The sequence below is a fragment of the Lactuca sativa genome, chromosome 5, assembly GCF_002870075.4.
Source record: "Lactuca sativa cultivar Salinas chromosome 5, Lsat_Salinas_v11, whole genome shotgun sequence".
Lineage (NCBI taxonomy): Eukaryota > Viridiplantae > Streptophyta > Magnoliopsida > Asterales > Asteraceae > Lactuca > Lactuca sativa.
Window position 1 is genome coordinate 255,741,557 of NC_056627.2, and position 23,985 is coordinate 255,765,541.

A 23,985-nucleotide genomic window follows, 5' to 3' on the forward strand; every position below is an offset into this window, starting at 1 on the left:
CCGTTAACTTTGAACGGATTTGCAGGTTGGTAGAAGGATAACGAACATTACTCTTGTGCATTTTTTTTTCGAGCTATCTCAAGTCTCGATTTAATTTGTAGCTCAATTATTTCAAAAATCATTCCTTATATTTAATTATCCTAATATCAAGTAAATTGGTTTGCTTGATCTAAATTAATGGTTTATACTAGTTATTGCGTAAATATCTTCAAAGCTCAGGTTCAAATCATCCTACCATTTCGCTCTAGAAGAATATTACTAAAAACGACACTACAAGATAACTTTATCAACCCGAAATAGCATAAGCGCACATTGGCTTCTTTCTAATAACATCTACAAGACTACAACTGTTACTGAAAACACATAAATGACAATTTTAACTTATTTATCATGTCATATCAACAAAATAATGTGACAAGTCATATAAACCATCTTTTTAGCCACACAACAAAGTTTACAACACCTTTTTACCCATACAACTCTTAATTTCCCTTTAGAGTGTCAAAATAAGATGCAGGGCGTTTTGTCTCAACACGTAAGCCCTGAAATTATAAATCATGTTGTTAAAAACTTTAGTATGAAAATCTTAAATTATGTAGTATAAATGTAAATAATTATAATACCTCAAATGCAGCAGCCAACCGCAATACTGTAGCTTCAGCCCAAGGTCGGCCTATAATCTGCAATCCTATTGGAAGCCCTTCTTTATCATACCCAACCTACAAATAAATAAATGTAAGATTTTTAATTTTTTATAACATAAATAAATAATTGATGAATGTGAATCTTTGAAAAAATTATTAGATCAAATGCTTACAGGTACAGAAATAGCTGGGAGCCCAAGAAGATTTCCTGCTATGATAAACCGCATCAAATTGCCTGAAAAATAATAATATTAACAATGATAAAAAGCATTAACTAAATTTCATGAAAATAATATGACCAAATTAAATTGGTGAAATGAAAATAGATAGTCAACTCACCTGTGACCTTTATATTTGACTCGCCATATGTAAGTGCGGTTTTGGGAATTACAGGAGCTGTCATACTAAAAATTAAAAAGAAATGAGAATAATAAGCAAGTGAGATTTGTTTTATAAATATATTTCATGGTGAGATTAAAATACCCAGTTGTTGGCGTAACTATGACATCCACTTTCTTGAAGATCTCCATGTGGTAATACATAATCCTGCGCCTGCCATTTTATAAATATAAATATTTCAGATTGAAATTGATGGTAAAAATAGATGAGGGCAAATTCGTAAAAAAAAAAAAAGAAACACCATTCAGTCAAAAAGGATAAATTAGGGTTACCTGAGACGTTGTGCAGCAACATAGTCTGCAGCTGTGAATGAGTTGAAAAGTGCAAAATTAATACGTGAATCCAATGTAAGTTTCTTATCCATCCTATAACATAACAAAACATAACAAACATCAAACACATATCAGTAACAAATAAAAAATTATATATTAATTTAGAAAAGTTCCAAATACGCATAAATAATATTATATTTATTTTATACCCAATCTGAATGTCGGGACTTAATGAGGCTGCTGCTTCAGAACCAATTGACACAACATGAGCTGTTCGCATCTGGTCAAGCTCTGGTATCACAATCTCTACCACCTTCAATACCAAATGTAGAAAGAGTTAGTATAATATTTAATAGTAGATACAAAATAGTAATTTAGATGTGAAAATTTTCAATATTTATACTTACTTTACAACCATACGTTTCTGAGAACGTATTAAGAATGTCATCACATTTATTTGAAATATCAGGTGAGAATACATCATTAAACCAATCACTGTATTTTCCTAACTTCAATGATCCTGTAACACTAACGTTCTCATGTGATGATGATAGATCAGGCAAACAAGGGACAGACTGCATAAAAAATAAACATAAAATCAATATATATTATTAAAATGTATGTAGTATATGATATAGCACTCTGATTAATTAATTACCGGATGCAAACTGATTTTGTCGGCAGGAGAGGATCCTAAGATTGCTGCATAACTGTACAAAATAATAATAATTAAAATTCAATTATTAATGTCCTCCTAAATATTTTAGATAAGAGTGTTACATTAGCATGATATCTTCAACACTGGATGCAATTGGACCTATTACTTCTACTGTCCCTCCATCACATAATGCACTGCAGAAAAATAAACAAACAAATAATTCGTGAAAAATTAAGTCAAAAGGGTATTGAGTTAAAATTTATAAAAAAAATAAATAATAATAATAATAAGATTACTTACCCTTTAATGTTGGTACGCCCATATGTTGTTTTCAATCCCACGACACCACAAAGAGAAGAAGGAATACGAACTGAACCTGGAATTTATTAACATTGAACATTATTATTTTATCATAAAAACAATTTTTTATTTCTTAATTTTTAAACACCAAAGTGATATTTTATTATTTACACAACCTCCACCATCTGTTCCAAGTGCAGCTGAACATATTCCAGAAGCTACTATAGCTGCTGGGCCTGATGAAGATCCACCTGTGTATCTGTCCAGATCATGTGGATTTCTAGCAGTTCTGTCATATAAATGTAAACACCATTCATTATTCATTCATACTTGTTATAAAAAAATAAAGTTGTTTATTTGTAAAAAAAAAAAAATTATATAAACCATACCCATAGTTAGGATTAACTCCAGTAGTACCCATGCCTAGTTCATGCATATTGGCTTTTCCTACCAATATGGCCCCACAGCTTCTTAATTTTGATACAGAAACTGCATCTTTCTCAACACTGCGTAGCTCATGAAGCCATGTTGTCGCACCTGTTTGTTGGAAATGTAAGCTAAGTTAAGTATGAACATAGTTGAAGGATATTTTGGTCATTTACAAAAGTGGATACTTTGGATGGATACCGTTAGATGGATGAGGATAAAGATCTATATCATCCTTGATTGCGATAAAGATGCCATCTAATATTGACAATGGTTTTCCTGTATAAACCAAGAATCGTCAATTCCATTCAATTCCTTTTTTCCAATTTCAATATGGAAGCTTATGTACCTTCCTGAAACCGTTGTGTTGAAGATGAGGCTTGCTTTCTTACATCATCAGCATCAAAGGAAATCAAAAGAGGTGTTGGGGAAGTTTTATTGCTGAACCCTTCAATCGCAGAGATGACATGTTCAGCGACCTAGTGTAAAGTGATTGGATATCAATTTCAACATTATAGAAAAAGATCAAGGAGATGGGGAAACTTGTAGATGACTTACGATTGATGGAGTTGTAAGGCTCGATCTGTAAGAATATGCATAATCACGAATCTTCCAGTAGCGGAATGGAGTTGAGTCAGAGCTGTGATTGCTATTGCTAGCAGGATCGTATTGGGGAAGGCATTCCACGGCTGATTCAACGCGGTCTTCAGATTTTCCATCTTCTTTGAGAAAAACGACTCCAGATTCTGGTTCTAATATCAGTTCAAAATCGATGGATTACTTGTATGCATTTGGGAGCGGCTAACTGATTGAGGGAAATTGGAATGCGAAGGAGGTCAAACCTTGAGGAGGGAATTCAGGTCTGAACATCGGTGGTTCTGGTATCAGAGTATCTCGTAACATCTGTTTAATATCCAGTGTACGAGAGTGTAAATAATAAACAATTAGGATATGGTTTCTAATTAGAACACACCTGGTTCATTTTGTTCTGTTTCTTCAAGTGACCGATGAGCAAAGAACCGATCAAAGGCATTTCAACTAATTTGACAAAAAACTTGAGGAGTAATCCAGTTATATGAGGGGCTACAACAAAACACAACAATTTAGAACATCAAAATGAACTTCATTTCACAATCAGTCACAAAACCAATCAAGAAGTACAAATTAAGAAAAATACCTTCAATTTCTCCAGGATCGTATTTGACCTTGGTCAAATCAACCTCACTTGCCGGCAACATAACGATCCTCGTCTTTCCCATCTTCACACAGACAATTTATCAAACATCAGACGCGCATTCTAAAGTTCAATTTGAATTACTAAATTTGGAACTTGAAATGCTTACAATTGACGAGAGCGAGAAATTAGAGGGAAGAAAACTTGGGTTGCTATGTAAGTGCAGTGAAGATGATTGGTGGCATCAATATTGGCATTGACGAGGGCAATGATCGCTTTATTGTTAGCATTCAACGTTGGGGGGGGGGGGGGGGGGGGGGGGGGGGGGGGGGGGGGGGGGGGGGGGGGGGGGGGGGGGGGGGTATAAAGCTATTCAATTTAGAGCACGAGTACGGCGTCGTTTAGCTACAGGGAGATGCTGGAGAGGTTGGTCATCTGTTTTTATTAAATTGAATAACGTTAAAGCTTTAACCACCATTGACTGAAAAAATTAAATTACATATTTATATTTGTAACAAATTTTTAATCTGTAGAAATTACGGTTACAAAATTAATTTAAAATTATTAATCAATTATTTTAAATAAATTATTAATGAAGAGATATTTTTATAGTTATATAAAATTATAATCATTAATTTAAATAAATACGTAAAATTATATCCCCTTATAATTTGTATTAATTTTATTCTAATATTATCCTTCTTAATAAATGAATGTTTTTTTGCCACATGTCAACTTCTTATGAGTTTTGATACTTGTCATTTTGTAGTATTTTTGAAATAAATATTATTCATTTGTCAATTTTTGGTTTGTTTCAATTTTTAAAATTAAAGGCATATATTTATATATGTAAAGTATTAAATATCATATATATGATATTAAATTGTAATAAATACGTTTCTTGTTTTAAATTTGTACGTTAAAAAAATATTTTATGTTTACACTTTAATTTAATATTTAATCTTTTTTAAATCAACCCGTATAATATACGGGTCTCACACCTAGTTAGTTTAATATAACTAGAGTGAAAATTTAAATTTGAAATTTAAAATGGAGAATTAATAGGTTGACAAGTGACATGTATTAATTAAGAGACCTAATAAGGTGACACATGACAAAAGAAGAATAAAATATGCATTAATTAGGAGGCATAATATGATGACACATGTCAAAAGGAGATTAAAACTATTTTTTTATTAGAATAGAGAGAAGAAATATATAAAATGATTGTATACAATTTTCTTGTTATACATAATAATTTATAACAATTTATGTATTATAGAGTTGTACAATTCAACATTTTAAAACATGAATTGTTATGAATAGAAAAATATTATCCGATCAACCTACTTTATAGATATTATTTATTATATATAAGAAAGTGACTAATCTAACCAATATAAATATCTTTTTATAAAAATAACAAATTATATTTTTGTTTTGGTAAAATCAAGGTTTTAAAATAATCATCATGACACACCATGGTTCCAAGGCTTGTACTTGCCGCTAAGTTTTAACAAAATGTCGCCTTAAATCATATATGTATATAAAAATGAATAATAGTAGAATATATATATATATATATATATATATATATATATATATATATATATATATATATATATGAATTATAAACAAAATTGTCGCCTTAAGTCACGCCTTACAAACGATGTGGTTCGCCACGACTTAAAAAACTTCGAGGCTTGACATTGCCGCCAAATCATGTCTTACGTTATTTAGAACCTTGGGTAAAATAGCTACAAAGTCCGGAACATCGCATTCTGAAGCAGATCCCGATTCCGGATTAGTCATTCTTGAGTACCATTTTTATGTTTTTGTTTTATGCTAATTTCAATTGATGGTTGACAATTTATATAAGAGAAAATTATAAAAATAATCAAATGTGCTAATTACTTTGTAAAAAATAGCTAAAAATCAACAAATTACGCAAATAATCATCGAAATTGCAGATGATTAGTGCCCATCTGCGATTTCATCATTCATCTGTGAAAGTACAATTCTTCAATGCACGCCTTCTGCATCACCCACTTGTACATTCGTAGAAAATAATACTCCTCTATGATTTCTTTTAACCATCTATTTATTTTGCTATTTCTTTTTAAGGACTATAAAAACTCTTCTTTACGGCCTTCATTTTTCTAGTTTCAAAATTAAGAAAACTCTTTGAATCTCTCTGAATCAAGAATGATGGACGAAGTAATGTACTTACCTAAAAATTTTCAAAGTTGTAATGATGATCTATAGGTTGTCTTTTAAGTTGTAATGATTATCAATATACTAGGCGAATGCCCGCGCATTGCGCAGAAACACTTATATAGTTGAAATCTTTACAAATATATGTTTTTTTAAATATAACAATAACATTGTTAAATTTGATATAATAATTCGTATAATAAATTGATATAATATATTGATTATTTTGAATTATATGACAATATATACATCTATTATAACTATATAATCTCAACCGTTTGACTGAATTGTATCCGCGAGTTGCTAATGAATAAAATTAAATATAATATATGACTTAATGTTATTTACAATTTTTGTTATTGTTAATTAATTTTTTAAAATTTATTTTCTTAACGTTTTAATTTCTATCATTATAATTATTTAAATCATTAGACATTGTTTTTTATTTTAAAGGTAACAATATAATCATTTATATAAAGCTATTTTTAACTATTGTTATTGTAAGTTATTTTAAGCTACTTATTTAAAAACTTTTAACGGTTATCCATTAGACCAGGCCTAATGTATAACCGTTAAAAACTTTTAACGGTTATACACATATCTTTAGGAAATATTTTAGTTAAATTGATATTATAATTTAGTTTTTTAATTTCGCACTACAATTTATCACTTTTAACTATTCATAAATATTCATTGGGTTTTTTAGGTGGAACTGAAATTTATATTTAACTTGACCCTGTAATGTTATATTTAAATTAACATTTTAAGTATTTTGTCCAAACTGTTCCAAAGTTGTAGCTTTAAATTGATAATTGTTTACATAGAGCAACATATTAAATCTAATAAATTAAATATAATATGTTAAAAGTTAAGGACATAACTTTATAAGTAGAAGTATATATATTATTTTAATATTGAAATTTAGTTTATTTATGATTACCCTTTACGTTTGATATTTATTTAACCTTATTAACCAAATTATAATCATTATTAAAACGACACTACAATTTATCACTTTTAACTATTTACAAAATATTATTTGGGTTGTTTAAGTTAAGCTAAAATTTATATCTAAGTTGTTCCTGTAATGTTATATTTAAGTTTATAATTTAAATATTTTATACAAATTGTTCAAAAGTTGTAGCTTTAAAATGATAACGGCTTACATCAAACAACACATTAAAACTAATCAATTAAGTATAATATGTAAAAAGTTAAAAAAACATATCTTTATAAGTAGAAGTAAATATATTTTTTTAATATTGAAATTTTGTTTATATATGATTACACTTTAGATTTGATATTTATTTAATTTTATTAACCAACTTATAATCATTATTAGAAAGAAATTGAACAGTCATGGTAGTTTCAAATGAATGTGATGAAAGGAAAAATATATGGGAGTTTCAAATGAATGTGGTGAAAGAAAAAATGCTTCTTTTATAATATAGTATGAAGTTGAAACACTAAATTAAATTATTTAACACACGTTCTAAATTATTTAACACTAAATTAAATGATCATCATGAGGCCTGGAAAAGAGATTCAGAGAGTTTTCATTGTTCTAAATTATTTTAAGTTGTAATGAGGATCCATCGTTATTGATTCAGAGAGATTCAGAGAGTTTTCCCAACTTTGAATCTAGAAAAATGAGGTATTTCAAACAAAATGGGTATTTATAGTCCTGAAAAAGAAATAGCATATGGTAAAAAAAAATCATAGATGGGTATTATCATCTGCGAAGGTACAAGTGGGTGATGCAGAATGCATGCATTGAAGGTTTGTACTTTCACAAATGAATGAGGAAATCATAGATGGGCACTAATCACATGCGATTTCGATGGTTATTTTGTATAATTTGTTGATTTTTGACTATTTTTTACAAAATAATTAGCGTATTTGGCTATTTTTATAATTTCCTCTTTATATAATGAGCATTGATGTATGTATTTTATGTCTTTGTGTGTTTAATTTTGGTTTAGTGGTCTTTTCTAACTTTATATGATTAATAATGAAAAGAATTCATATTTTTCAAATGAAACAAATACTTCTAGAACTGCATGAAACAAAAAAAATCTAGAGGAAAAAACAAAAATTTAATAATTACAAAAAAACTCATATATGTTCAAATAATAATATAATGTGAAAATGGACCCCTAGTTTTGCCATTTATCTCATGCAATTTGTGCAAATCGCTTCCAATATGAGTAGGCTTAGGTCTTAGTGCAACCATTTATGCTCACTAATTGACCAACGATCAACCTATATAGAAACCAACATGTAACGCCTCAAATTTTAGCCCAAAATTTTCATTTATAATTTACCAAATTTAAGGTTTCACAAGCCAAGTTATCAAATACATAATTATCCAAAACAACCAGTATCACAAATATCAGAGTTCATAAATTGTCCCAGTAACAAATCTCCCAACGAGTGTGTACAATCACATCTTCGCCTTCTAGTGGTCCTCGGAAGTACCTGACACATATAAATCAACAATTGTAAGCACGAAGCTTAGTGAGTTCCTTAAGATACCACATACAACACAACATAAATAAACAACTATGTGTTATCAGCAACCCTGGGGACTATCAGCAATCCCAGTGGGCTAACAATACACCATGTGGATTATCAGCAACCGTGGAGACTATCAGTAGTCTTCAGACACATATAAACAACATAACATAATAATAACAACTAGACCCGGTTTATCATTAAAGATACAGCTATTATACCACACAAATAAGAATAATTGAGGAGACTCGCCTGATACTAACGACAAGTAAATCTCACACTCGAACTGTCGGATCTAGAGTCCGCATAATCAACAAAATAGATAGCCCTAATTAATAATTAAGGTCCAAAACTTGTCTCATGTGTCCAAATACCACAACTAAATCTTTTAAGAGCAAAAAGACTATTTTCCCTTCTCATGGTCCAAAACCCTAAATATTGACCAAAGGTCAAAAGGCAACGAAGTCAACAGTCCATCGCGTACGTTGGGCGTACTCTTCTTTACGTGGGGCATACAACGCAATAAGAATCCATCGGGGGCGGAACCGGCTACGTGGGACGTAGCCAGGAGTACGACCGATGTACTTCGTCTGCTTCTACTTTCACCAACTTAGTGTCTTAATCCCTTAAGACAACTAAACCAACCTCAGATCTGACTATTCTAAGATGTCTTAACCCATAAATTCATTGGCTTTAAGCCTTTGCATGGCTAGGAAGGACCTAATGCAACAATCTTTAACTTCTAACACACTCTAAGCTACTTAACTCATGCATAAGCCAAAGGGAATGATCAAGCAACCATTTTTATGAATCTATAGGTATAGCTTGCCATGAAGATCTAATGAAAAGCTTGCTAAGGTATAGACTTTATACCTGAAAATGATGCACAAAGAGAGAAGGTTTCTAGATCTACAAGCTTGCTAGCACCCACTCCTTCTTCTCTAGTCTCCTTCTTCCACTAAAAGTACAAAGAACACTCAAAAAGCTTGCAAAAACTCATACAAACAACTCAAATCAGAATTTGGTTTTAGGGAGGGTTTGGTGGCTAATAAGGATGATTAAATGGGGACATCATGTTCTTTAAATAGGGGCAACCCTTAAAATCATGGTTTCAAGTATGGGCTAGTACGCCTGGCGTACCATGCGTACGCCCAACATACTAGCTGATCATCCACGATTTTCATGTTGCGTGAGTACGTTGCACGTACTCTTACATACGCCCTATGTACGACCAAAATCACAAGCCTTTTTCTTCAAGGGACCAAATGTGCCACTTTTAATAAAGATACAAGAAATAATAAAAGTACATGATATCGGGATGTTACACAACATAAGAAAACTCCATGGTCTCCTTTATCGCCAAATTGTTGTGGAATGTTTGTGCCAATAAAGGGTGAATGTGAATGTAACGTCCGTGTTTCTAGGTTTAGCACTAATGATGATGTAATAGTCTAGGTCAACGATTGTAACCCATTTTAAAGTAATAAAGATGAATTACTTGAATATTATGTGAATTATGTGCTTTTGCGTGCTTATTACTTGTTTATAATAATATAGTAAATAAAGGAGAAAAATAAGCTTCAAAAATAAAATTTTAGATAAACCCGATATCGACGAAGAAATTTGTAGTGGTCGTGACAAGGATTTCGGACATATAAAAAGTGCCGAAATCCGAGTTATAGCGAAGAAGTTATGGTATGTCGAAGTTTCGCGACAGAACCGGCACGATACTGCGCGAAGTAAATAGTGGATTTATGATAGAGGAATTTTTAGGCCTAGAAGTCTTAACGAAATTCGTTGTGTTCGTTAAACGGAGAGCGTGCATAAAAAGAACGTCCAAACCTGACTTCGTATGAGGAAGTTATGATTTTTCTAAGTTTCGAATCGGCAGTGCACAACCCGAAGTTCGAATTTTAGATCAAATGATTTTTATCCGACACAACCTAAATGAGAATTGAAGATCTCATTAATAGGATTTCAACGATAAAAAGGCAGTCGAAAACGGAGTCTGTATGTAGAAGTTATGAATTCTCCACGGTCATTTTGCAGTGTAATCTTCTCATATTGTTAAATTTAAAATAGGTCGAGAATTAGCCTTTAAAGTCTAAATAAAAGTGATAGATCATGTTCCCATGTACGTGTGGATATAAAGAACGTCGAAAACGGAGCTCTTATGCAAAAGTTATGACCTTCTGAAAATACAGCTGTCTGAGAGCATGACACATGTTAGAAACCCTAATCTGACTGGACTCACGACGTGAGCATAGATTCTCACGATGTGAGGAGTCAAATCGTCACTTTTCAGGCCTAGAATGCAGCTGGCAAGTCTAGGGAGTGATAGGTCAAAAGCTTACGACATGAGCATGGATTCTCACGACGTAAGAGAGCCCAAAACTGCCTATAAATAGCAACTTCGACCATTTCATTCCTTACACCTTTCTTTCACTCTCTACTCTCCCTCTAGCCTTCCAAAACACCCCCGAAGCCTATGAAACCTCCCTAGCACTAGAAGAAATCCCCGGAGCACCCGAAGGTTCCAAGAAAAAGAGTTTTACGGTTCTGAAGCTCTGCCCCCGCAGAGCCCGGTTTTCAAGCAAACCTCCCGGTTTCGTCGAAGTGAAGCGTCGTCCAAGTGGGAATGACCACCTTATCAAGTGAGTGCATGTTCACTTTCATATTACACATAGATATGAAGTATTTTATGTAAATTAAGTGCTTTGTATGTGTGTGTGTGTGTGTATATATATATATATATACACATACATATTACCTATTTACCTGAGATGTATGCTGGATGAAGATCTATACTTCTTTCTTTTCAGATCTAAACTTTATCTTTCAGATCTAAACTTTTTCTCTTGGATCTGAAACTTTTCCCTTCAGATCTAAACTATCTCACTTCAGATCTAAATTGTATATATGTATTTTATACTTGAGATCTATGTTGGATGAAAGATCTAAGCTTCTTTCTTTTCAGATCTGAACTTTTTCTTCAGATCTAGACTGTATATGTATTATATGCTTTGAAAGTTATGTTGGATGAAAGATTTAAACTTTGTTTTTCAGATCTAGACCTTTTCTTAAGATCTGCATCGTATATGTATTTTCTTTTCAGATCTAAACTTTTCTTCAAATCTGAATTGTATATGTATTTTATATCTACAAATATGTTGGGTAGAACATGGGTAAATGAAATAGTTGGTGTGTGATGAAACATGAATTGGAGGACGAGATGAAAGGTGATATAGAACATGAGATGAGGGTGAGAGGTGAAAAATGAGAGAAGCCTTTACCCAAGCATTGGCCCCGTCATCTAGCAGAGTATGGATGACAACCATGGACTATTCTAGACGATTCATGGAACACTAGCAGGCTCGTAACTTGTAGGTGTTGTAAACGATATGTTCACCCGATGTACTCTAAAAACCCTGGCAGTTATGGACTTAGTGCCTTATATATGTACGTTGGTAGCTATGGATTTAGTACCGTATAGATGAACATTGGTAGCTATGGACTTAGTACCTCGGCAACTGTGGACTTAGTGCATGTTGTATAAACCCCGGGCAGCGGTGGACTTCGTGCCTATTCCTTAGGAATGAGTGATAGATGATTCTTAGGGTAGATCCTTAAGAAATAAAGAAGATAATGGGGATGGGTAATTGGGTTAATTGTTTGATGATAAAACATAATAACTTTATTATTGTGGGTTGAAAACTCTATGTACTTACCAGGTTTCCCAACCTGGCCCACTCAGTTTATTTGTATCACATGTGTCGATATAAAGCTACACTACACCGAGAGATTAAAGAGATGTAGATCATTAGTGTAATGAATGTAAGTTTTGTTTATGCTTATGTTTCTTTATTGACGTTGACATCCCAAAGTTTTAAAATGAATAAAATACATTTCCACGGAAATGCTTTGATTACATATTTATCATGTTTTTCTGGGGACAAATTCCGCAACACTTTTCTTTAAAAAGTTACTCTGATTTTATTATAAAGCATAAATAAAATCGGTCTTTTATGGTCGTGAAAATGGGGATGTCACAGTGAAACTCTCAAGAGAGATTACATCATTGGGTTTGGTACCCCAGTAAAAGATATTTACTAACAATTTATGGATACGGGGTCGCATAGCTATAAACCAAGATGCAAATTCTGAAAAATAGATCAACTTAGTAACTATCGTATATAGTGAAAGTGAATGAATGAAAATCTAAAACCCCTAAAAAACCACTAGGCATTCAATAATTAATGGGGATGTATGGTTGCTGAAAAGGTTGGAAATAACAAATCATGAAATAACGTTTTCATTCAAGTGACTATTACTCAGGTGATTTAATTGAAACACAATTATAATGTATCACACTTATACCAATATGGTACAGGGATCCATCAGTCATGTCATGCCAATCCTGTAAATCAGTGTTGAAATTTATCGATAAAAATGTCCATCAAGACATTCCGACTTTCGATCTAGAAGCGAGTAAATCCAGAGCAAGAGCATGATATGATGTTGATCAACACATGTATACAATAGAGTAAATAACTTAACTAAATGTTTAGCATACAATAATAACATACATATAAAACATACATCACATTCTAACCATCCTGTGTCAAAGTCCTCATATGTAAATATCCAAAACTCCTATTGGTTTATAAATGAGAAAGTGATGAACAAAATTTATTGAAACATGTTGGTTTTGGTGTAAATAGTCAATGTTATCATCTATACATACGTTTAACTATGGTGGGTGTATACGTACGATGTCTCTCCTTTTCATCTGTATCCACGAAGACTGCAATCTTAATGATCTACGGTGGCCCTATAGATGCATGTGTAGCATCTGTTTTCCAAATGGGTTCAGAGTAGGGCATATAGGAATCAAAGGCTTGATTTCTGGGAAACAATTGTGTGTCATGACATGACCAGCCAAATGAAGGATCGTGTGTCTGGAGGGTTGTCATGACGTGACATGTATGTGGTCATGTCATGAGGTAAGTTGCATCTTAATCCCATGATCTTTTAGGGTTTCCTTCGTATTTAAGCACCCTAATCTCGAATTTTGGGTTCATTATCAGCCTCTATCACCCTCAAACCCCATAAACCCTAACCTTAGCCTCTCTTGGTGGTTCTTGGCTTATTTTGGTGGTTTTGGTGCTCTTAGAAGGAAGTAAAAGGAGAATTGGTGCAAGGATCAAGCAAACAACATCTTCTCATCTTTGATATCACCTTCTAGACCATTTGTAAGGATTCAAGCTTCTACCTTTATCGTTTATTCTCTTATATCTAAGTTATTCTAATACTTTTTGATTCATTGTTTTTATTAGAGTGAATCGATGGAGTAAATTTGGCAACTTTATGGTCCTCTTGAGTCCTTAGAGCATCATATCTTATGGATCTAATAATTGGATGTGGTTTGTGAACCTAACATGAGTTTTTGGTCACTTTCTTTCCTTTTGACCTAGATTGGATAGAGGACATGCATGGAGCATGCATGTGCCTAAAGTTGTCATTTTTATAAACCAATCGAATCTCTTAAAGCTTTTTGGAAAGTTAGAGTTGATGTGTTAATGGATTAAGGACTCGATCTTCTAAGAAGTTGCCTCAATCGGTGATCACAACGTGGCATAGGGTATGTCACGACGTGACAATGGTGGATCCTTCGTCTGTATTTCCCTGTTGTGCTCACGTCGTGATGCTTACTGAGTGGGTTTTCCGTGAACGAGTTGGCTGATTTGGTGCGATAGGAGTTGGAATCAGGCTCAATACGTTCTCACAACGTGACCAAGGGTTGGAGACAACATGAGGGTCAACTGTTAGTAATGTTGACTTTGACTTTGACCGTTAACTTTTGGTCAAATTGTTGGACTCAGGGTATAGGCTAAGGTTGGACCTTATATGTTTTTATAGGTGTGTTGTAGCACGGGCTGTGTAGCATTGAGCTACGGTTTAGTGGATTTCGTGAGTCAGATGAGTCTCTCACTGTACTGTGTAGGATGTTAGTTGTCTTTGTAACTCTTACATTGTGTGTTGGGCTGAGCCCGTTGATATGCATGTGGTTCGGGCCTATTTACATGGTGGGCTAAGCATATTGTTATGTTGGGTTGGGAACATTTGTATGTTGGCGATGCCCATGGATATGTGGGGTTGGGCCCATTGGTATGATGGGATGGACTTAATACTATGATGGGTTGAGCCCAATGTGCGGGTTAGGTCCATTGATATGTATGGTATCATGTTGTATTTTGGGAAAATCACTAAGCTTTGTACTTACGGTATGTGGTTTAAACATTCTCAGGTACTTCCAGTTCCAAAGGGAAGGTCCCAACTTGACTACACTGCTTCCTCTAATGGCTTTTTCCACATTGATTACTCTTGATATACTCTGATGTTTGAAAATACATTTTACTTTGTTTTGTTTTGGATCAATTGGTTGTATAACTCGATGTTTTAAAATGAATTTTTTATTGGCCATTTTGGGACGTTACAACATGTGTACATACATTGTTTATGTATATGGCAGACATCCGATCAGGTCCATCATCTTGTAATGGGCTCTCAATCTCTCATCATATGTTGTTGGCTACTTTACAACATTATTAGTTACACCCTACATATAGATAAGATTAAATATAATTAAGTATTCAACAATACAACAACAGGTAATAACACATATGTAATTAATTATGTACCTCAAACCTATTTGTCAAAATGTCATCATTTGACGTACCATAGTCCTCTATGATAATCTGGACTATGGGGATAACCTTGTCACCCTACAATGATGCTATGGTTCCATACTATTAAATCAATGATGCAATAATAGGTGTACCATAAAGTAAAATAAAAATGTACCTTCAACCCAAGTGACGTGTCGTCGTATATATGGTACCATTATTGTTTGATGTATCATGCTCCTCTACAATATAATCTATATGTAGACCTAACGTAGTCTCAACACAACACATATGTATATCATATGCCAACAACTGCCTCTGACATTACTGAAGTTGCTTTTGCAATTCCATTATGATTTTGCCCTTATTTATTATTGATCAAGTTTCTGATGGTGGTTATGGGTCTGATGTATATGAACCTTTTCCAGCATCTCACTATGTCTCTTTTTGTGAAGACTCATAATTAGGTGACCTACCAAGTGATGGTGTTGGAAACAGTGCTCTGGGATCTTATGCCTAAAGTAAAGCATCACGTTCAATCCATTGGAAGCTTTAAGACTACCAAGAAACACAACCCTCTTCCATTGTCAACTCTAACTTCTCTATAAGCTTATTATTCTCCTAATATAATTTTACATAAATTGTTAACAACATTATACATAAGGATGATAATGGCAAGTTTATATAAATAATCACATACCAGATCAACATCAACAAAATTAGCGCAATACATCATCTGTAATCTAGTATGCCTGGACCATCTAATGGCCGGAGGGATCACATCCAGTTTTCGGGTAGCAAACAAATTGCTTACCGGAAAAGTCTCTAGAATCCATATCTAACAAAATCATATTGATATAATGCATTTTACATTAAAAAGTGAATAAAAAACTGCCTAAGGTGTACGTTAATTTTTGAGGTTGTGGTTTGTTAACTTTGATAGGATAAAGAAGTTCATGAAGTTTCCAAAATACCTTTCTAGCTAACTATTCATTTGTTCCCAAATTATCTCCCCAACGACATCTGCGACACAAAAAAAAATACACAATTACTTACGTAAAAATAAATTACTAATGATAGTTGTATATTAACGACCTGATACTTGTTGAATTCATCAAAGGTTGATATCAAACCAATATACTCCTCTTTCACGGGATGGCGAGGCAACCATCCAATGAACCCTTCTCCAACAGATAAAATAGAGACATATGGATCGCAATCCCCGTCTGATAAGTCATCAAGAGACGTTTCAAATATATTTTAACATGTTCCAATTTTAAGGCTCATTCATCTTGATCGTAGGAAACAAACGTAATCAGAAAGCATGATCATAATTTGAGGTTGTGAAAGACCCCTTTTCATAATTAACATCATATTACTCCAAAACATGCTACATGCATATTCATAAACAATATTTTACATTGATAGTTTAATTACAAAAGACTGGATACAAACCGACTAACTAGGTTCTTACAAAGGTTTATACATTACATAATTTCTCGGGAATTTATACACAAAATACAAAAGCTATAATATTATCTATTCAACATCTTCTAACAGTATTTAACTATATTGGATGCTTATCACCTGCAATAATTAAACACTGAAAGTGGTAAGCGGTGACGTTTAGTGAGTTCAATAATAGATACAATATAACGTTATGCCATATATATACATCAATATGGCACAAGAATAGGAACAAGGAACAACAAAGGCATATGTGAATCATGTGACAAGCTTTCCATATCAATCGATGATTTGATTCAAAGATATACAATCAATGAGACATAACAATTTCAATACTTGATATACATCAATAAAGCTTCGACCCAAATGGCACAGAAGACATACAATTTCTGATTAAATATTTTGGTAGATTTCAGACTTTCATCCCTATCTAACCTTCTGCCAATGTCATAGGGGTAGAAGTCATTCTCTTACAAGACATGCTCTACACAACCAGATGCTACATACCAATACCACAGTGAATCTAAGTCCTTTCACTGATCACATGGTTAAAGGTACAACTTTGCTATCAAAATAACACGAAATAATATCATGGGAAAATAACATGGAAAAGCACATAGCATATATAACACATAACATACAATTGCTCTTATATATTGAACTCACCGTGAATTAACCAAATGAATAAATGATAATTTGGGCAGCACTTCGACTCTAAAAATGAATTTCTATGATGAAACCGGGGATTTTAGTTGAAAACCAAGCTTTACGTGGGCAGAGTTTCAACTTGAAAATATCATTTTCTCGGGTCTTTGGTGCGTTGGGACTTGCTTCGAGTGTCGGAGATGATACTAGGACTTCAGGGATTAAAAGTAGGCTAGAGAGGGGTTTTAGAGTAAAAGAGATTGAAAAATGGCAACCAAAATACGGGTAACCTTGCATCCCTTATATAGGGTCCGAAGCACCTTACTACGTGGGGCGTAGTCTCGCAGTACGTAGGGTGTACAAGACACGCATCTGGTTCTCCGAAGAAAGGGCACGTGGCCCGGACGTGTCTGTTACATGGCTATCATGCGAAGACAGGAGACGTGGTCAATCTGAGGCCCTGCCATGCAAACGTTGGGCGTAAGCCTCTACGCGGGGCGTACCTCCTTGGACTAGTCTCGATATTGGGGCCATAAACTTCAAAAATTTGTCTCTTTCGCATACGAGTTCCGTTTTTGACGTTCTTTATATCCACGCGTAGGTGAGATTATACTCTACAACTTTTGTTTAGACTTCATTGGCTAATTTTGACTTTATTTTTAAAGTTATATTTTTAACAGGCCGGGACAAGATAAGTCCGTTAAAATTTCATAACTTCTTCATCTGCCGTCCGTTTTAGTCTGTATTTTTACCGTTATAATACTATTAACGAGACCTTCAATTCTCATTTAGGTTGTTTCGGCTAAAAATCACTCGATCTTTATTTTGAGTTTTTAGCTCTCTACTGCCATACTGAATCTTAAAAAAATCATAACTTCCTTATATGAAGTCAAATTTTAACGTTCTTTTTATGAAAGTTCTCGGTTTAACGAATACTACGACTTTCATTTAGATCACTAAAACTAAAAAATTAGTGTATCGAAAACTCACTTTTTACGTCTTATGGCGTTGTGCCGGTTTTGTCGCGAAACTTTAACAAATCATAACTTCTTCGTTATAACTCGGATTTCGATGAGGTTTTCGCCTAAATGTTTCTAACGAGATAATTTACCACTTTCAATAACATTATTTCTACTTATTTTCAACTTAAATTCAACATTTTCGTTAATTTTAGTAGTTGACTTTTGATTAGAATCTCATAAGACTTTCAATACTTTTCTGAATGATTCTAAACATAGTTTTACTTCAATTCTCATAAAATTATCTTGTTATAACTCATTGCTCAAAACCATATATTATTTAATAATATTCATTTTAAAAATTAACAAAACACGATAACTGGATGTGTATGTTACAAGTTGCAAAAGAATCACCAAATTAGAAGTCGATGACAATGTAGAATTCCCTCTTCCCAAATGTCAGCTTGTACTCCCCGATCTCAAAAACCATTTCTCTACATCGTTTTGAGGTTTTGTGACAACTACTTTGCAGAATATGTAATGTAAAAGCAAAGGATCTCTTCTACTACCACAAAACATGTAATGTAAAAGCAGGAATATATAACCGCATACCAAAACATGCATGTCAGAAGATAGCCTCATATATTGATCGGCTCTTGATTTTAGCAATAATATGTACTCCACTGACATGTTTGCAAGAAATTGTAAGAGAAGCATCAAAAATATGGTCGTGCTGAAAAGCACACACAAAAAAAAAAATGGTTTCACTCCTAATATAATTTCAAATTGTTCTTACATTCCGGATATGTTTTTTTGTTCCAGAGTAGGAAATTCATTCTAGAGTACTTTCTAAAATGCCTTATGTGATGATCATTAAGGCTGGAACCCGGGATGGAATTGGTTGGACGGGATAACTCCACTCCTAAATGCCCCATTTAGAAATATGTGGCTATTTAAAAAAATTATTCAAAATGCCTTAAACGTTTCTTTTAGATTACTAAATTTCCCATTATTTATTTGATGTGACGATTCTTTGATTTGTAGAAGAGTAAACCAAAAACTTGCAAATAAAAGCTTGTAGGAATTAACATGGTTTTCATTGGAAAAGCATGAAATAGACATATCTTATTTACGTCAAAATCACTGTATAGAAATACAGACGTCTGAAAAATAAACTTGTTATGTTTGTTGGATTTTGACTTTACTCGTCTCTTTCAAAGTAATCATTTTAGGTGTACATATCAAATAAGCGTTTACAAAATATTTATCTTAGTAGTTATGAAAAACCAGCCAATTAACTAAAATGTAAACTTAACTTCAACACAATTTGTTTACAGTTAAAATCTCTTAATTTCAGTTTTTAGTTTCACTTACAAGGGGAAAAAACAACCAAAAGATAACATATCATATCATATAATTCATTCCCAAAACAATCAGTAAAATCTCATTAAAAATTCTCATCCAAAAATGTATCTGGTTCCCAATCGGCAATAACAGCCATATAAGTTAACAAAAACAAATTGGTAATTATTTCTACCCCAACTAGAAAAACCCCATAATATATTAAATATCCCCATTCCAATTCACGTCTTAGTAAAATTACAAAAACCAAAATCTCATTTTCACTTCTTTACCTCCTCATACTCCGCCTCGGGTGCCTGTTCACCACCCTGTGCACCACCAGCTCCCGAATCCGACCCTCCCGCACCACCCTGCATGTGCTGCCCAATCTTCGACTGCGCCTTATTCGCAGCATCAATCTTCGCCTGAATCTCCGCCACATCCTCACCACCAGCCGCCTTCCTTAACTCAGCCACAGCCCCTTCAATTTCAGCCACAACTTCACTCGGAAGCTTCTCTTTATACTCATTCAAATTCTTCTCCACACTGTAAATGGTCGTGTCAGCAGTGTTCTTAGCATCAATCAACGCCTTTCTCTCCGCATCCTTTTGCGCATGAAGCTCAGCATCTTTAACCATTTTGTCAATCTCATCATCCGAAAGCCCTCCCGAGGACCTAATTGTAATTTGTTGTTCTTTGTTTGTGGCCTTGTCTTTAGCTGAAACTGTCACTATACCATTTGCATCTATGTCAAATGTCACTTCAATTTGTGGCATTCCTCTTGGAGCTGGAGGAATACCCATGAGATCAAATTCTCCTAACATTTTGTTGTCTGATGCCATTTCACGTTCACCTTGTAGCACCTTGATTCCTACTTGTGTTTGATTATCAGCTGCTGTTGAAAACACCTACAAATATAATAAATTAATTAATAATAGGTTACTTCTTTTTCCCAAATATGTGAAAAGAAAAAAGCTTACCTGGCTTTTCTTGGTTGGAATTGTGGTGTTTCTACCAATGAGTTTGGTGAAAATTCCACCGAGTGTTTCAATACCAAGGGAAAGAGGAGTGACATCAAGTAAAAGAAGCTCTTTCACATCACCACGAAGGATTCCACCTTGAATAGCAGCTCCCATGGCAACTGCTTCATCTGGATTCACACCTTTGCTTGGTGTTTTCCCAAAGATTTCTGTAACAACTTCCTGAACTTTAGGAACACGACTCATACCTCCAACAAGAAGGATTTCATCGATTTCTTTGGTTGTGATTCCTGCATCCTTGACACAGTTTTTGCATGGGTTCTTTGTTCTTTCGATCAAATGGTTTACTAGAGCTTCGAATTTTGACCTTGTTAGGGTTATATTCAAATGCTTAGCACCGGATGCATCGGCTGTAATAAAGGGGAGATTGATATCTGTTTGGGTGGTTGATGAAAGCTCGATTTTCGCCTTCTCAGCTGCTTCACGAAGCCTCTGAAGGGCAAGTCTGTCTTTTGTCAAGTCTATTCCTTCTGTTCTTTTGAACTCACTAACCAAGAAATCCAACATTGCATTATCGAAATCTTCTCCTCCAAGAAACGTGTCACCATTTGTTGCTTTCACCTTTATAAACAAAACAATCACTTTATCACTTTTATCACTTTACTTTATTAAACCCACAATAGAAAAAGAAATAATAACATACCTCAAAAACACCATTGGATATCTCTAAAATGGAAACATCAAAAGTTCCACCACCAAGATCAAAAACAGCAATGAGACCTTCTTTGTTGTTTAATCCATAAGAAAGTGCAGCAGCTGTTGGCTCATTGATGATTCTTTGAACATCTAAACCAGCAATTCTTCCAGCATCCTTGGTTGCTTGTCTTTGTGCATCATTGAAGTAAGCAGGAACTGTGATAACAGCTTTATTGATTGTCTTCCCAAGGTAAGCTTCAGCAGTTTCCTTCATTTTGGTAAGAACAAATGCACCAATTTGGCTTGGAGAATACTTCTGTCCATTGGCTTCAACCCAAGCATCTCCATTTGGAGCTTTTACAATCTTATATGGAACCATTGCCATTTCTTTTTGTGTTTGGGAATCATCAAATCGTCTCCCAATAAGACGTTTTGTTCCAAATACAGTGTTTGTTGGGTTAGTGACTGCTTGTCTTTTAGCTGGAGTTCCCACTATTAACTCTGCTTTTTGGTTGAAAGCTACAACTGAAGGTGTTGTTCGTGCTCCTTCAGCATTCTCAATAACTTTAGCAGTCTATATACAAGAGAAACAACAATTGTTAGTTTAAGAAATATTCAAAATCAAACATATTTGTGTTTTGAACAACTGAATAAATAGATCTTACCTTGCCCTCCATGACTGAAACGCATGAGTTTGTGGTACCCAAATCAATCCCAATAACTTCATTTCCAAGAGGTCTCGAACTGTAATACAAGTATTGATTAGCTTCGAATGAAAAGAGAAGAATGTATACAAATACAAAACATTGTACCTGAAGGGTCTGGCAATTACACCCAATTTATGACTCAAGTATGACCCTGTGGATGATGTTTTAGCTCCACTTAACTGAATGGGCAATAGCAAGTAAAAATGTGTTACTTTCCCCAACTCATGATTCGCACAATTATACCCCAAATAATTCAAAAGTTCTATAAAAAAATACCATTCAATTCCAAATCAGAGTCTATTAAATAGATAGCAACAAATCGGGTATTATTTGAACATTAAATTTAACAAGTAGTATTATGATTATAACATAAAAGATTTTCCTAGTGAACGGAAAGGTGATTCATTTGTTGCTCAAAAAGTATATCGTTTGGATTTAAAGGAAAATAAAAGTATAGACTGAAGAAGCAAATATGATATGGATTTGAATCTTTCCTAGCTTCATGGATCAATCGATCGATTAAACAGAGGTTGAGAAAAACAAACGTAAAAATAACATATGAATTAATAAAAGTAGACATGAGAAAGCATACGGATTTGAAGGCGGAGATAGGAGCAGATGCGATGTCTCGTCGACGAAGAGATCTGAGCAACGCGGCGGTCGCCATGGATCTATGAAGTCTCCGGGTGATCCTTGTTAGGGTTTAGGGTTTTTGGAGAGAGAGAGAGAGAAAGAGAGAAAGAGAGTATAAATTGTCGACCGAAGGTGTGTGGGCTGCGTGGAGGTGGGGTTACCAGTTATGTTTCTTTTGTGTTAGGTTTCGTTGAAGCTTCTAGATGCTCCTCGACTTCTATCTTTCTATCCAAGATATTGAATTGAATCAAATAATCAAAAGATTGAATCAAATAAATACAAAATATAAACTAAAGATACAAAGTTACAAACAAAAGTTTTTTAATTTTTATTTTTATCAAGGAACATGATACCATTTGTTAAAAACTCAATCGATAAATTCTTATATACTATTTTTTCTTTTTTTTTTTATTTCAATAGTTGTGATCAATTTATATTTTTTGTTTTTGATATTAAGGATATTGTCATGAAAATTTTAGTATGAGACTTTTTTTTTCTCAAGTGAAATATTTATATCGTTATGCATACAATAGTTGTACATTTTAATGATAAAGGATAAAAGTTAGCCATTAATAAGCTCTTTAAATATATATGTTTGAGAGAAACTTGATTTTGTCTTAAAGAATCATTCGACACAATTTTAGGACGTTCAATTAATTTATTTAAATGACATTAAACTAACAAAACAAATTCCCTATAATAATTCATGAAAGCAGACACAGCATGTATTCAAATTTTTTAGTTTGAGACCAACCTCTTAAATTTGGTTGATTTGTTTTTCATGTTCAAGTTTAACTAAAATCAGTATTGAATAAGATATATTATTGTTTTCATAATAAAATACAAAACAAACATATATAGTTAGGTTCTTTTAATTACAGTTAAATTTGGTGCTTCATTATTCAAAGTTCAAACCTAACCTTGGAAAGTCTTTTATGTTGAATTTGTTGTTTCAATATTCAAACATAACCTTAGAAAGTCCTTTACGTGAAGTTCTGAATAATTAACTTAATATGGTTGCATGAAGGGGGAACCTGTCGTTTATGAAAGATGAGGGACTATTGTTGCTTCAGAGGAGTTATGGACTACGGTTCACATTGGTCATTCTATTGGAAGGAAATTTTGTGGGTCTTTGGACTATTTGTTAATATTATGACCAGAATTATATAAAGTTGTTGACTGAGCGTTTCTCTTCATAATTTCGTTAATTTTTTCCCATAGTTTTCTCTGATATATAGCTTAGAGAGACAGAATACGTGTTCATTGATCT

At 33.5% G+C, this 23,985-nt stretch overlaps 2 protein-coding genes across 2 annotated transcripts; both read right to left on the bottom strand.

The window, feature by feature from the left end:
* Window positions 1–297: 297 nt before the first annotated feature.
* On the bottom strand, window positions 298–4,172 carry LOC111913286 (fatty acid amide hydrolase). Its single transcript, XM_023909010.2, has 20 exons — window positions 4,043–4,172; window positions 3,877–3,958; window positions 3,673–3,782; window positions 3,542–3,602; window positions 3,258–3,451; window positions 3,049–3,178; window positions 2,901–2,978; window positions 2,663–2,810; window positions 2,450–2,562; window positions 2,274–2,349; window positions 2,096–2,167; window positions 1,974–2,025; window positions 1,723–1,890; window positions 1,525–1,628; window positions 1,316–1,408; window positions 1,128–1,196; window positions 984–1,048; window positions 818–879; window positions 624–719; window positions 298–542 (listed from the first exon to the last, which is right to left on the bottom strand). The coding sequence occupies exons 2-20, from the start codon at window positions 3,956–3,958 to the stop codon at window positions 483–485; spliced, it is 1,833 nt and encodes a 610-aa protein (XP_023764778.1). The 5' UTR covers window positions 4,043–4,172; the 3' UTR covers window positions 298–482.
* A 15,603-nt stretch (window positions 4,173–19,775) lies between these two features.
* On the bottom strand, window positions 19,776–22,865 carry LOC111913287 (heat shock 70 kDa protein, mitochondrial). Its single transcript, XM_023909011.3, has 6 exons — window positions 22,675–22,865; window positions 22,188–22,261; window positions 22,041–22,119; window positions 21,383–21,949; window positions 20,680–21,300; window positions 19,776–20,607 (listed from the first exon to the last, which is right to left on the bottom strand). Exons 1-6 carry the CDS (start codon window positions 22,747–22,749, stop codon window positions 19,981–19,983), a joined length of 2,043 nt encoding a protein of 680 aa, XP_023764779.1. The 5' UTR covers window positions 22,750–22,865; the 3' UTR covers window positions 19,776–19,980.
* Between the last annotated feature and the right edge of the window lie 1,120 nt (window positions 22,866–23,985).

Coding starts and splice junctions, on each gene's coding strand:
- LOC111913286 (XM_023909010.2), bottom strand. CDS start 3,958: ATGGGAAAGACGAGGATCGTTATGTTGCCGGCAAGTGAGGTTGATTTG. Junction 2,563..2,662: donor GGAGTTAATCCTAACTATGG/GTATGGTTTATA, acceptor TTTATATGACAG/AACTGCTAGAAATCCACATG. Junction 1,049..1,127: donor ATAGTTACGCCAACAACTGG/GTATTTTAATCT, acceptor TTTAATTTTTAG/TATGACAGCTCCTGTAATTC.
- LOC111913287 (XM_023909011.3), bottom strand. CDS start 22,749: ATGGCGACCGCCGCGTTGCTCAGATCTCTTCGTCGACGAGACATCGCA. Junction 22,120..22,187: donor GTAATTGCCAGACCCTTCAG/GTACAATGTTTT, acceptor CTTGTATTACAG/TTCGAGACCTCTTGGAAATG. Junction 21,950..22,040: donor TTTCAGTCATGGAGGGCAAG/GTAAGATCTATT, acceptor TCTTGTATATAG/ACTGCTAAAGTTATTGAGAA.